This window comes from Odontesthes bonariensis, chromosome 20, assembly GCF_027942865.1.
Source record: "Odontesthes bonariensis isolate fOdoBon6 chromosome 20, fOdoBon6.hap1, whole genome shotgun sequence".
Taxonomy (NCBI): domain Eukaryota; kingdom Metazoa; phylum Chordata; class Actinopteri; order Atheriniformes; family Atherinopsidae; genus Odontesthes; species Odontesthes bonariensis.
Window position 1 is genome coordinate 33,736,669 of NC_134525.1, and position 14,107 is coordinate 33,750,775.

Genomic DNA, 14,107 nt, shown 5'->3' on the forward strand with positions numbered 1-14,107 from the left:
AAGGCACAAAAGCGTCCCCAAAAAAATAATAATAATTATTTAAAAAAATTTAAAAAACTGTGTTAATGCGCGATAAAATATTTATTGCGTTAAATAATTGACGAGTTAACGAGTTAACTCGCCCAGCCCTAATATATATGATATTTGGAATAAAGATACAGTCATGTTGTTGTTCTATTTTTCTATTTATAGCAATAAAAGATGGAAAACATAAACAACAAGCAGACGTACGTGCTTCCACTGTGTTCTGTTCACCCACAGTGTCCGCGATGCCAGAGGCCACCATCACTGTGACTGAGAGGAAGTTAAAGGAAGTGATGACCCTTGAAGATGAAACTTTTTCCAAGTTCTACCGCCAAGTGGATGACCTCCCCATGATCTCCAACAACGTGGAAATAAATGATGACTTTGATGACATATTTGACCCCCAAGTCCCAAAGTAAGCTGTCACTGTCAGAAGTCAGTGGTAAAATCTCTAAAAAGACTTCCCGTTTAACCGTGACCTTTGACCTCTGGCCTCCCCACAGGCTGACCTCAGTGATGGTGCAACACAAGCGGGCGGTACGTCCCACTCGTAACGTCCAGTCATCCAGGAACCCTCTGAAGATGCTGGCTGCGAGGGAAGACATCAGACACGAGTACACAGAGCAGAGGCTCAACGTCGGCCTGTTGGAGAGCAAAAGAATGAAGGCTGAGAAGAGTGAGTGACAGACCCAAAATGTGGCCAGCTGCTTAGATTCATTTCTGTTCTTTTCTCAGAACTTCCAGCTGTGATACAATGAAAAGAAGAGCTCTTGTTTCCTGGTGAAGTTTGATTTACGTTTTGGTCCGTCCTCAGCACGTATATGGGCTTAAAGCATCTTTTATCTATATGAACACGTACATATACTTCCATATTCAGTCATCCAATTATCCAACCAGAACAATAGATTCCAATACAGTCACCCCCCCATCAATTTATCCATCTATACCCTTTCCATTCCTGCTTTAGCTGGAGCCTGTCCTCATGCCATCAGGCCAGAGGCAGGGTTCACCAGGACAGGTCACCAGTCCATCAAGGAAACAGCCATATGTTTTCTGTTGTTTTACATACTGTATAAAGGCAAGCACCAGGTCAGCTCGCTCAGAACATTTAGTGCTCAAAATAAGATCCAATATGCAATCCTAATTATCCAGGTAAGAATGAATGCATCAATAAACCATAAACAGATTTACAAATCAACACAAACATACTCTAAAGTAAAAATAAACGAGACCTCTAAACAGGAGAGCCCAGCCCCAAAAAGTACCAGGACACACTAACACCTCATCCTGACTGAAAGCGAGCGAGCCAAACTGACGCCATGCGACCACGAAATTTTGCAAGGGTGTCCTGATACGCAGCGTGACCATTTTGTCGGGAGTGATTCTATTGGTTCAGAAACACCGAGTTCTCTGGCGATAGCCGCCCATACGGCCTCCCTTCGGTTCAGATCTCTGTGGTACGGGTGTTTGTGGTCATAAACCATTGGGGGCTGTTCCACGGTGCAGATCAGCTTCTCCTCGTCCATTATTCCCTGAGTGATGCTGACCTGTTGCTAACTAGCTTGTCAACAGGAAGCGGCGTGTTCATTTCAACCAATAAGAAGGGTTTAGGGGCGGGACGCCACCGCGAAATGTCGTCCAGATAGAGACAGCGCGGGCGATTTTATAAAGGGTCGGCGTCATTGCTGGACGGAGCGACATCGCTCGCGGCATGTCAGGACAGGCTGAATGAAAAGTAGCTTTCTGATCACTTTTTATCAATCGCTCAATCGCTCACTCGCTCACTCGTGTTCAGTCAGGATGAGGTGTATCTGGGAGAAGTATTAAGATGTTGAATGCAGCCAGTGTGTCAGCCAGGGCCAGTTGGTACACTTAAATACGAGTTGTTCAGAGTTATTTCAGTCTTCTGCAGTCACAGAAATGATCCATTTTAGATGGAGCACAGTGCATATCCCCCACTGAGAACATCTCTCATCCCCTGTGATATAAGCATGTAATCACCTAGTTTCTGGTCTTCTTCTTGTCTCTCTAATGAGCTGTTGACCTTTAGAGTTTAGCTCACTCTTTGGCTGCTCCAACTTCTGGCCACGGCGGAACATTTACCTCTGACACGAAATGGCTGCTGGTGGCACTGGCACTAAACATCCCTGCCTGCTTTGAGTGAACCTGCAGGGGCTCTTTTAGGATGTGAGCTGACCACCATGCGGATCCCAGCTCTGTGATTGCGCAGGGGGGGCCTCAGAAGCTCGGTGTTGTTTACAAGCTGCACGTTTACTGTGACAGGGTAAAAGCGTCTGCAAAATGAGCGTAATGTACTTCAGAGACGCACAAAGTCGGCCTCTTTCATCTTCTCTGACAGAAATCAAACCGCAGCTGGTTGTCAGCCTCTGCTGTGCTCGTTGCAGAGACCTTCACTGTGACACCTAGAATCACATCTGTACGTCCGGCTGTTGTCTCTTAATCTCGTCTCTTTGTGGTCTTTGTGCTCCTCTGTGTTCAACGCAGTGAATCTGAACTCTGGTTTCTCTGAAGCGGCTCTCGCCGGTCTGGCCAGCAAGGAGGACTTCAGCAACGTCAACCTGCGTAGCATTTGCATCTCTGAACAGATGTCCAACAACAGCGCCGTGCCATACAAGAAACTCATGCTTCTGCAGGTCAAAGGTCAGTTGAAGGAAGCTACTGTTCTGATAGTTCACGTGTTCCTGTACGAACAGCACTTTGTTATGCTGAGCCCTGCACTCCCTGTGGAAGGTTCTTTCACAAAACAAAGTCTCAGGAGGAGTTGCCGTTGTATTTGTAGTTTGTTGTTGTAATCATAGTGAGACATTTAGGATGAGCATGATTTTTGTGCTGGTTTTTGCCCTTTTTTAATAAAAAGCGATCCATTGTGCCTGCATCTCGTGCTGGCTAAAGGAGCTAGCGTGCACTGCGGTCAAGTGTGACGGTGGTTTAAGCGGGCTGCGTTGCCAGGTTTAACAGAGCCCCCTTTAGGAAACACCATTAAGCCTTACTACTTAAGAGTCTTTAGGCAAGGCATCTTTATTTATATAGCGCATTTCATACCACAGGCAACTCAATGTGCTTTCCATAAAGACAAGGCATTTAAAAGAACAGCATAAAAACAAGCAATTAAAGAGAATAAAAAAAGAATAAAAATTAAAACACACAGTTAAAAGCAATCAAAGAAGAGGGGAAAAAAGAAAAATATAAAACAATTAAGAGGATTTATAGCATTATGCTTTAAAATGATTTAAAGGAACTCAACCATAAGCACACGGAAAGAGAAATGTTTTTAACCTGGATTTAAAAGTGCTCACAGTTGGGGCTGATTTCAGTTCTGCTGGTAGTTTGTTCCAGTTGTGAGCAGCATAACAGCTAAAAGCTGCTGGTAGTTTGTTCCAGTTGTGAGCAGCATAACAGCTAAAAGCTGCTGGTAGTTTGTTCCAGTTGTGAGCAGCATAACAGCTAAAAGCTGCTTCAACGGGTCCAGTTTGAACTCTGGGCTCCACTATCTGACCTGAGTCAGTAGATCTCAGAGCTCTGCTGGGTTTATACTCTACCAGCATGTCATTCATGTATTCTGGACCTAAACCATTCCGTGATTTGTAGACGAGTAGCAGAACTTAATCTGTTTGGAACATTAAACCCTTCATTCTGGATATGTTCTGAAGTTGATAAAAGGCTGATTTGGTGACTGATTTGATATGATTGTTGAAGGTCAGGTCTGAGTCTATCAGCACGCCGAGGTTCCGGACCTGGTCTTTAGTTTCTAGAGACAGTGACAGTTTAGCAGCTCTTATGTTCCGGTAGTTTAGGAGGTGGAAAAAACAAATGATTCACACAGAGCTTAGAGCATGCTGCTTCAAGCGCGTCCTTCAGAGGATATCTAAAATGGGAGACGAGTTGGTCTATTTTGGTGTATTTGCACCTCCTCCTCACGTCTGTTGGTGGCAGCTTTGGCTCCAAATCCTTCTCCCCACTTCACCTCACACCATCCTGGGCCGATCTTCTCCTCCAAACCCTACTGTCTGCAAAGCAGAGCAGATCTACAGCAGTGGGGGTACCACATTGTTAGGAACTTTGCACTGTTAACAGTGTTGCTTTAGCATTGACAGCTTTGTATGTAGACCAGTGTATGCCTCTCCCACAGACAGGAGATGGAGCCGGGGTCCGGAGGGTTGTAGTCTGAAAAGGCAGAGACGGATACATGCACACACACGTACAGGGTCAGATGGTGATAGCTGGCACACATCAGGTCCGATGCTGGCAGTTTGATCATCTAAGCGTGCCGACAGTGGCTCATTTAGGAGGGCTCCGATCATCACTCTCTCTGTAAAACAGGCCGACGGCATGTGCAGACCCGACTGGTCGAACCAAGAGCATCTTCACTGAACAGCGGCGACTGTTTCCTGCTCATCACACCGCACCACTGCTTTGTCTGGATGGGAGAGTTCGCCAATGTCATCGAGAAAAGCAAGGTGAGGAACTATTGTATGAAGGCAACATCAGGGAAAAGAAAGCATCCTGCCTTCTTTAACTGTATGTAAGTAATGTTTGATCTGCATCGTGCATGTGCTCACCCGGCCTCAGCTTGGATGTGAATTTAAAATGAAAGGGGGGCAATGGGACATGGCTGCAGGAACAACTCTAACACTCAGCTGTAAGACTTCAGAAGTAGCACTGAGAGAGTTCACCTGTGGAGGTAACACAGGTGTGTGACCTCATCAAGAAAAAAACCCAACACAATCCATTCATGGAGATCCCTGAAGAGTTCTACCACACCTTCCTGTCTGTTATGTTTGTTATCTATGACTATGATTTATACTACAGCAATACAATTTTCTTTTGGGGATTAATAAAGTATTATTTATTAGAATTGTCTTCTTTTTTTATGGTATAATGAACTGATTTTTATATTTCTCCTTTTTAAATTTTATTAAGAGCTTTTCCATTAGTAATAAGACAATCTCTCTCTGTCTTTCCTTCAGGCTTCGGAGTTGGCAAATTTCATCCAGAGCAAGAGAGATTTGGGTTGTCGAGCTAACTACATCCAAGTCATCGAGGAGAGTATCAACACACACAGCCATACCATCAAGGAGTTCTGGAAGATTCTTGGGGGGCATTCGAGTTATCAGTGTAAGGATTTATATCGGTCAATTTTCAGGGAACAGTCTCTGAAGTTCTAAAATATAAGCTGACTTTGCTTTTCTTCTGACAGCTGCAGGAACACCGGATGAAGATGAGCTGTATGAAGGTGCCATTGTGGAGACAAACTGCATTTACCGCTTGATGGATGACAAACTGGTTCCAGATGATGATTTTTGGGCCAAAATCCCTCGTTGTTCTCTGCTAAACCCTAGGGAGGTGGGACACAAGAACTCTGTTAAGTTATGTTGCACCAGTTCACAGCAGAAATAATCTCCATTTACATGAAGTCAAACGTATTCAAGTTAAATCAATCTGCATACAGGCCAATTCAGTCTAAGTACAGTTTAGTTCATTTTAATCCAGTTCAATATCATGGTATTTTAAAAGTGCCAACCAACCGATCCAATGCAATCACCATTTTCTCAACTTGTCTTCAGCCAAGTTCACACTGAGATTTTAAGCCTAATATTCCAAATGCTCCTGTCACAGACTAATGTTGATTTTATTCATATAGCGCCAGATTACAAAAACCATCTCAAGGCACTTCAAAGACACAATCCAATTCAACCTAATTTGAATCCAATTCATTGTAATACAATCAAATCCAATTAATTCAATTTCAAATGAGTCCAAGTCATATAAAGCCATTTAAAAAAGTTGCTTGAGGCGACAGAAAGAGGTGGGGAGAAAAAAACTCCCTTTTAACAGGAAGAAACCTCCATCAGAACCAGAACCAGGAAGGGCGGCCATCTGCCTGGACCAGCTGGGGGCTGAGAGGACAGGAAAGAGGGGACAACAAACACTGTAACACCAGGCCAGGGACACCTGCTGAGAGAGAGAAACACAAGTTAATGACAACAATGATGTCACATGTACATGGAGAAGAAAGAGAGCAGAGGGAGGAGAGGTGCATCATGGGAGCTTCCCCAGCAGTCTGGGCCTATAGCAGCTTAACTATGGGATGTTTCAGGATCACCTGAGCCATCCCTAACTATAAGCTTTATCAAAAAGGAAAGTTTTAAGCCTGGTCTTAAAAGTGGAAAGGGTGTCTGCTTCCTGAAGCCAAACTGGCAGCTGGTTCCACAGAGAGGGGCCTGATAACTGAAGGCTCTGCCTCCCAAACTGGCAGCTGGTTCCACAGAGAGGGGCCTGATAACTGAAGGCTCTGCCTCCCAAACTGGCAGCTGGTTCCACAGAGAGGGGCCTGATAACTGAAAGCTCTGCCTCCCATTCTACTTTTAGAAACTCTGGGAACCTCAAGTAAACCTGCAGTCTGGGAACGAAGTGCTCTGTTAGGAAAATATCTTACAATGAGATCTTTAAGATATGATGGAGCTCGGTCATTAAGAGCTTTATATGTAAGGAGAAGAATCTTAAATTCTATTCTGAATTTAACAGGGAGCCAATGAAGAGAAGCTAAAACTGGAGAAATATGATCTCTCCTGTTAGTTCTCATCAAAACTCTGGCTGCAGCATTTTGGATCAACTGAAGGCTTTTCAGAGAATATGTGGGACAGCCCAATAATAAAGAATTACAGTAGTCCAATCTTGAAGTAACAAATGCATGAATTAGTTTTTCTGCATCACTCTGAGACAAGATGTTCCTGATTTTAACAATATTACGAAGATGAAAGAAGGCAGTCCTAGAAACCTGTTTCATTTGAGCATCAAATGATAAATTCTGGTCAGAAATAACTCCAAGGTTCCTCACTGTAGAACGAAAATTCAAGGAAATACCATCTAGAACAGTGGTCGGCACCTTTAACACTCAAAGAGCCATTTGGAGCCGATTTCCACGGAAAAGAAAACACTGTTGTGAAGTGAAAACACTTCATCTAAAATGAAGTTTTTTTACCTTTACCCTTAGTATAAACAACTATAGTGTGTTGCTTCCGAAATACATGAAGTGTTACAGCGAAAATGAAACTTTATTTATGTAATGAACACATTTTGGACATTTTGAAATCTTAAAAAAATAATTAAAAAAAAACGCAGAGTTTAAAGGGATAGTTCGGGATATTTGAAATGAATCTGTATGGCATCACCATAACCAGTGTCGTGCATTCAAACTAACTTACCCCCGACAGTGTCCTGTGAGCCGAGTTTTTGTCCAGTGTTGGTCAAGGCGAAAGTAGTCCGGCTTGTTTGCTGGGGTCAAGAAATTAGCGCGTTTTTCTTCCCAAAACAGTACGTGTGCTAAAGAGTGATTTATTTCATCACAAAAACCGAAGCCGGCAAAAGTCACTCCTCGTTATCACTTGGGCCCTATACTGTCTCTCATTGTGTATCAGTGCGCACGTCATTCTGACCGCGAGCTGTGCGCACGAGTCGATTCACTTTGTTTACTGCTCGGGAAGATGTCTGACTACGAGAGCGACGAGGAACATATTGACTTCCGTTCAGAGCTAAGGGGGTATCTTTATGAACCCGTTTATACTGAGGAGGAAGTTCGCCAAATGGACTTAGATCGGGCAGACAGAGAGAGGGTGGACAGAGAAGTGATGGAAACAGAAGCTGGAGCCACTGCTGGAGCTGCGATACCCAGGGTGGCCGACAAATCCTGGTGCACTTGTTTGAAGTGCGAAGTAATGCAGACAGAGGTGGAATGTTACTGCTGCCACGAGTGGGATTTAGTTATGCCCCAGATACAAAACCTTTCCATAGATGAGGATGTCGGCGGCCGCGGGACAGCTGCTGCCTGCATCACAAATAACGGTGACTTCCCTGCACTCCTGAATGCAGGCGTCTTGAGAACTTTTTTCCATGTTCCCAAGATCAACTGGAAGAGGCGTCCCAGACCAGCTGGACCCGATGGCCAGTTGTCTGCAGAGTAAGACAGTGTTGAGCACTGCCTAAGAACAGAAAGACTCGTGCGCACAGCTCGCGGTCAGAATGACGTGCGCACTGATACACAATGAGAGACAGTATAGGGCCCAAGTGATAACGAGGAGTGACTTTTGCCGGCTTCGGTTTTTGTGATGAAATAAATCACTCTTTAGCACACGTACTGTTTTGGGAAGAAAAACGCGCTAATTTCTTGACCCCAGCAAACAAGCCGGACTACTTTCGCCTTGACCAACACTGGACAAAAACTCGGCTCACAGGACACTGTCGGGGGTAAGTCAGTTTGAATGCGCGACACTGGTTATGGTGATGCCATACAGATTCATGTCAAATATCCCGAACTATCCCTTTAAGGTCTCTTTCAAATGAGTTAAAAAGCTGAACTTGAATTATCCATGTAGCAAACAAAAAGTGCCGTGAGCCATCATCCTTATATCGCTTTTGGGTTTTCTTCAGATGTTTTTCTTTTCTTACATTTCTCCATACTTGGCCTACCTGGAAAGTCTCGATAAATGCACAGCGTTTTGGCGGGCATATACCGGCATTAGCGAGCCTGACGCATATTTTGAGCGACTAAAAATAATAAGATATCATTTTATTTGAATATTTCAAGATCACAATGATCCAATTAGAACTACAATAAAAAAAACGAACTAACACAAATAAAATACACTTCAATTAGATACTTTTTCATTTATTTTCCCAAGCCACACGGAGCCGCAGCATAAGGATGAGAGAGCCGCGGGTTTCCGACCGCTGGTCTAGAGTAAATACGCGGTCAAATAGTTTTCTTCATGACATATCTGTACAACAGTCAATTCATGTTGAATTTTAAAGAGACTTTGGCTCTCCTTAGTCATGGTATTGCAGAGATTGTGCAGCTGCTCCTATTGAGAGAACACCTCTGTGTTTCGTGTCCTCTGTGCAGGTTTTGGTGTTTGACTTTGGCAGTGAGATGTACATTTGGCATGGGAAGGAGGTGACTCTGGCACAGAGGAAGGTCGCCTTCCAGCTGGCTAAGCACCTGTGGAACGGCACCTTCGACTATACAAACTGTGACATCAACCCACTGGACCCAGGAGAGTGCAACTCACTCATACCAAAGTATGCCGACATATTCTAATCTGCTTATATTCAATAAATAACTTCCAGGACATGTTTATGATGCTGTCCCCTTTCTTGAATCATTTAAAAACAAAACATTGGGCCTCATGCACCAACCGTTTGTACGAACAGATTTGTTCTTACATCGTGCGTACGAGTGATTTAAGCAAACTTGCGCATTCATCGATTTTTTTTTTTTTATTTTATTTATTTTTTTATTTATTTTTTTTTTAAGTTTTCTTTCAGGTACGAACAGAATTTACAGTGATCCAGAGCTGTCGTAGGAGTTTCCTAAAATAGTCCGCTGTTATTCCAATCAAGTTTGCTAGACTAATGGATTGTATATTTAGTTACTTTGAAGCAAACATAAATAAATATATACGTTATACCCCATAATGATGCTGACATTATTCTGTTTGACTTAAATTATGCACTAATTGAAGGTTAAGTTGACTCTGTATATAACAAGGTCAATGGGAAGTGTAACCAGCGGCTGACTTGCTACTTTTGGATGCCTTAGCGCGTCAGGCTCTTGGAAGAGAGCGTGTGTTCCGAGACCGTGTAGATATCCTTGTGGAGACAGACAAATGGCTGACATCGCGATTTAGATTCCCAAGGACTGTGCTGCTGCAAATATGCAGCTTGCTGGAGCCACAACTCCAGAGAGAAACACGCCGATCAAACCCAATTCCACCACACGTCCAGGTCCTCACCACCCTTGGATTTTTGGCCACTCGAACCTTTCAGAGTGAGATTGGAGACAGATCGGGGGTGTCCCAGTCCTCTGTGACTCGTGCGCTCCCCTTGGTCATCAAAGCTCTCATCAGTTTATCACCCATACATCACATTCCCATACACCGCTGTCCAACGAGTACAAATTAAGAGGGACTTTCATGCCGTGGCTGGACTGCCAAACATAATCGGAGCAATAGACTGCACACATATACGCATCAAAACACCCGTGCTGTGGTGGAGCGCACTGAGCTGAAGGCCAGGTGGGTGTGTCTCCATACAGCGGTGGGCAAACTGCTCTATAGCCCAGAGAAGGCATGCCAGATTTGCACAATATTGCCATGAACGAGGGTCTCGCACTACCTGAACCAGCCCAGGCAGACCAGAAGGTGTGGTGCCAGAAGACCCCCCTCATGGACCGCCCCATCAAAGAGCCATCATGATAAGGCAACAACTGATTGCACGGCTATAGTTGCAGTAATCGAGCGCCTTCCTATGGCGAGACGTTTTTTTTTAAGCCATTTTCATATCAAACCATTTATTTTTTTATTTCGGTGACATTATGAACCACAGGTGACACGGTATTAACAGCACTCGTAATAACTTCCCATTTCTTGGCTTTAGCAGGTCCCGTAATTCCACTGCTGACACTGCTCAAAATGACAGATTTTCCTTTCTGGATCTCTGAAAGCAGAACTTCAGTCTCAGAACCCCTAAAGTTGTTCTTTTTGCTCCTTGATGCCATTCTCATCCTCAACACTCAACACTTCCTGGCACAGGAGAGAGGAAGCACAGCCTTATATGGTATTATTTTGGGCGTGGAGTATGCAAATCTACTATCCTCGTGCACGTGCCCTTAAGTACGCATGGGTGGCATTCAACATTTACGCAGGTCGTTTACACACTTTTTCCCAAGTTAAGAGCGTTTGTTGAATCTGACGTGGCGTGTTCGTAAGAGTGCTTCGTACGAAAAAAGTGAGAGAAATTTAGAATAAGAATACGAAAATGTTCTTGCATGAGGCCCAATGTCTCTAATGTATTGATGACTGAAACCCTGGTGTTGTGTCATCGGTGTACCTCTTTAGAAAAGGCCATGGTCGACCTGACTGGGCAGTGTTTGGCAGACTCACCCAACACAATGAGACTGTCCTGTTCAAAGAAAAGTTCCACAACTGGAGTGATTCCAGGAAAACACCCAGTCCCACTTCTATTGATCATGTTGCTGATCAAAAGGTGAGAGGGAGTCATTTATGTCAGCAAAGTTGTCCTACTGTCATTGAAGTTGTTATTGGACGAGACTGTCTTTCTCTTTTTCACTCAGTTCTCTCCCCAGGAGCAGCCCATGTCTGATCAGCCCTGTGCTTATAACGCCTCCCTGATGATGCCCCTCCTCCAGGATCCAGTTTGCACCACACTGGATGGGTTTAATGTGGGCCGGGGCTATGGCCTGGTGGAGGCGGAGGAGTGGCGATGCTACGAGATTAGAACTCTGGCCGTAGAGGTCTGGCACATCCTGGAGTTCGACTACAGCCGCCTGCCTTGCCAAAGCATCGGGCAGTTCCATGAGGGTGACACCTACGTGGTGAAATGGAAGTACATGGTGAGCACTGCAGGTCAGTACTCAGCTCATGGTTTGTATTGTTAATCTGCATTTAAATGTTCTAAAAGGAATATGTTGATGTAGATTATTTTCATCCAGGTCATGGTAATCATAAGAGCTTGAATAAGGGTAACTGGACTTTTTCTTGGATCTTGAAGATGTTTCACCTCATCTGAAAGGCTTCTTCAGTTCTGAACTAAATGGTGGGGAGTATCAGCTTATAAGCAGAGAGGGTCGTTACAGTCTCTTCTAGGATTAAGAAAATGTTCTCTGAAGAGCTGGGTCCTGTTGTAGCGCTCGGGAGGTCATTCCACCATCGTGGAACCACACATGAACAGAGTCTGGATTGTCTTCAGCGTGCTGTAGGCACTGCTGGACGACAGTCCTTTGACGGCCGGAATGACGGAGTCGTGATGTAAGCCTTTGTCAGAGCATCCAAGTAGATGGGAGCCCTTCCATTAAGGACTCTGTAGGCTAACATCAGGGACTTGAATTAGATGTGGGCGGCTAAGGGTAGCCAGTGGAGTTCAATGAACAGAGGGGGGACGTGTGCTCTTTTTGGCTGACCGAAGACCAGACGCGCCGCCGCGTTCTGGACCATCTGCAGAGGTTTCACAGCACAGGCTGGGAGAGCAGTTAGGAGAGCAGTTAGGAGAGCAGTGAGGAGAGCAGTTAGGAGACCAGTTAGGAGACCAGTTAGGAGACCAGTTAGGAGGGTGTTGCAGTAGTCAAGAGATGAGCATAGACTGCACCAGGAGCTGGGTGGCGTGTTGGGTTAGGTATGGCCTGATCTTTCTTATGTTTAGCAATGCGAAGCGGCATGATCGAACAACGGAGGCAAGATGATTAATGGTCATCAATCATGACACCCAAGTTTCTGGTTACTTTTGACGGAGCGAGAGATAGGGATTCAGTTTGGATGCAGATGCTGTGGTGTATGGTTGGTTTGGCTGGGAAGACGAGCAGTTCAGTTTTAGAGAGGTTCAGTTGGATGTGATGGGCTTTCATCCATTTCGATATGTCAGAGAGACAGTCTGAGATTCATGCTGAGACCGTGTGGTCGTCAGGTGGGAATGACAGATTGAACTGGGTATCGTCGTTGGTATGAGAAGCCATGTGATCGGATGATCTGGCCCAGTGAGGTGGTGTATATGGCAAAGAGAAGAGGTCCCAGTACTGAACCTTGGGGGACCCCTGTGGCGAGGTGGTATGCTGCAGAAGTGTGACCAAGCCAGGATACTTTGAATGACCGACCAGTGAGGTACGATTCAAACCAGGAGTGTGCTCTCCCTGTGATGCCCATGCTGGAGAGGATGGACAGAAGGATACAGTGGTTGACGATGTCAACGGGTTTGGTGGATAGAGGACACAGACTATCCAGACATGAACTCAGTGTAGAGCAGAGGGACTCTGTGGCATCATTAACCTCAGGGGGATAGAATGTGTTGGAGGTCGAAAGAGCGGAGGCAACAACGGAGGAGAAGCGGGTGGGCGACAGGTTGCGGTGGAAGGAAACTATAGGGGTGGAAGCAGGGGGTCTTCTTGGGAGACTCACTCTGAACTGAATTAAATAGTGGTCAGAAAAGTGCAGAGGTGTGACAGACAGGGCCTCTGTGGCACAGTTTCTTTTGAAAATGAGATCTAGCTTTTTGCCAGTCAGAGGACTGCAAACCAGTTGTAGCTCAAACGAGTGCATTAATGTCAGAAAATCTGAAGAGTTAGGACTGTCAAGGTGGATGTTCATATCACCAAGGATCATTATGGGACAGTCATGCTCACGGATGGAAGAGAGCAAGGTGTCTATTTCATCTATAAAGTCACTGAGTTGTCCTGGTGGGCGATATACGACAACCATGTAGATTTTGACCGGTGCAGTCACCAACATGGCATGGTATTCAAAGGTGTTGTATTTAGCTATGGGTAGCAGTTGCTTGTATTTCCATTTGTTGGAAATGAGCAGGCCCGTTCCACCACCTCTCCCAGATGGACCAGAGGTGTGGGAGAATGTGTGGTTGGTCCAAAGTGGCATTGTTTTCAGGCTTAATCCAGGTCTCAGTGAGAGCCAGGATGTCAAGTGACAGGTGGTTGGCATAAGCCGTGATGAAGTCTGCTTTATTTACTGCCGATTGGCAATTCCACAACCCCACAGACAAGGGAATGTCACAGAGTAGAGTGTGTTTTAGAGAGCGGAGGTGATTAAGGTTGCGGGGGCGTTTGGTTGTGTGAAACCTTCTATGCAAGCCGGAGACAACAGGAATGGGATGAGGCACATTTTAAAGCAGGTGGTGAGGCCAGAGCGACATGGATGAGGCAAGCAGGACAGGCAAGCAGGACAGGCTTGCCTTGTTCAGTGGCCTTGCTCAGTGGACACGCACAGGTAGACATGACAAGCCGTTCACAGCACCTGATTGCTCTGATTGATTTCTGATGGCCCAACCGAGACTACTAGACAACAGGTTTCACCCATGGATGGGCTTCAGTCATGTGCCATGCGCTTGTGGAGCTGTTGTTCGGTCTCTACTATATAGAGGTCCGCACAGTCCTCGCTGCACTGCACACACGACATCACTCGGTTTGTGTTTGGCTGTTTGGTCCTTTGGGTGAAGCAGTCTCTGTCTGAGGGTGTTCGTGGGTTTGAAGTGCACTGCAATGTCA

At 45.3% G+C, this 14,107-nt stretch overlaps 1 protein-coding gene across 10 annotated transcripts in view; it reads left to right on the top strand.

The window, feature by feature from the left end:
* The window catches only part of svila (supervillin a), a 100,831-nt gene that overhangs the window by 57,182 nt on the left and 29,542 nt on the right, over positions 1 to 14,107 (top strand). For 8 of the 10 annotated variants that reach the window (XM_075452944.1, XM_075452939.1, XM_075452943.1 and 5 more), the window contains 9 exons: positions 262 to 439; positions 528 to 700; positions 2,530 to 2,685; positions 4,366 to 4,502; positions 5,013 to 5,160; positions 5,243 to 5,388; positions 8,945 to 9,120; positions 10,938 to 11,085; positions 11,174 to 11,465. In XM_075452944.1, the coding sequence (XP_075309059.1) occupies positions 262 to 439; positions 528 to 700; positions 2,530 to 2,685; positions 4,366 to 4,502; positions 5,013 to 5,160; positions 5,243 to 5,388; positions 8,945 to 9,120; positions 10,938 to 11,085; positions 11,174 to 11,465 (1,554 nt within the window). The remainder of the gene's footprint in view (positions 1 to 261; positions 440 to 527; positions 701 to 2,529; positions 2,686 to 4,365; positions 4,503 to 5,012; positions 5,161 to 5,242; positions 5,389 to 8,944; positions 9,121 to 10,937; positions 11,086 to 11,173; positions 11,466 to 14,107) is intronic. The other 2 variants (XM_075452938.1, XM_075452940.1) reach the window with 1 other exon arrangement.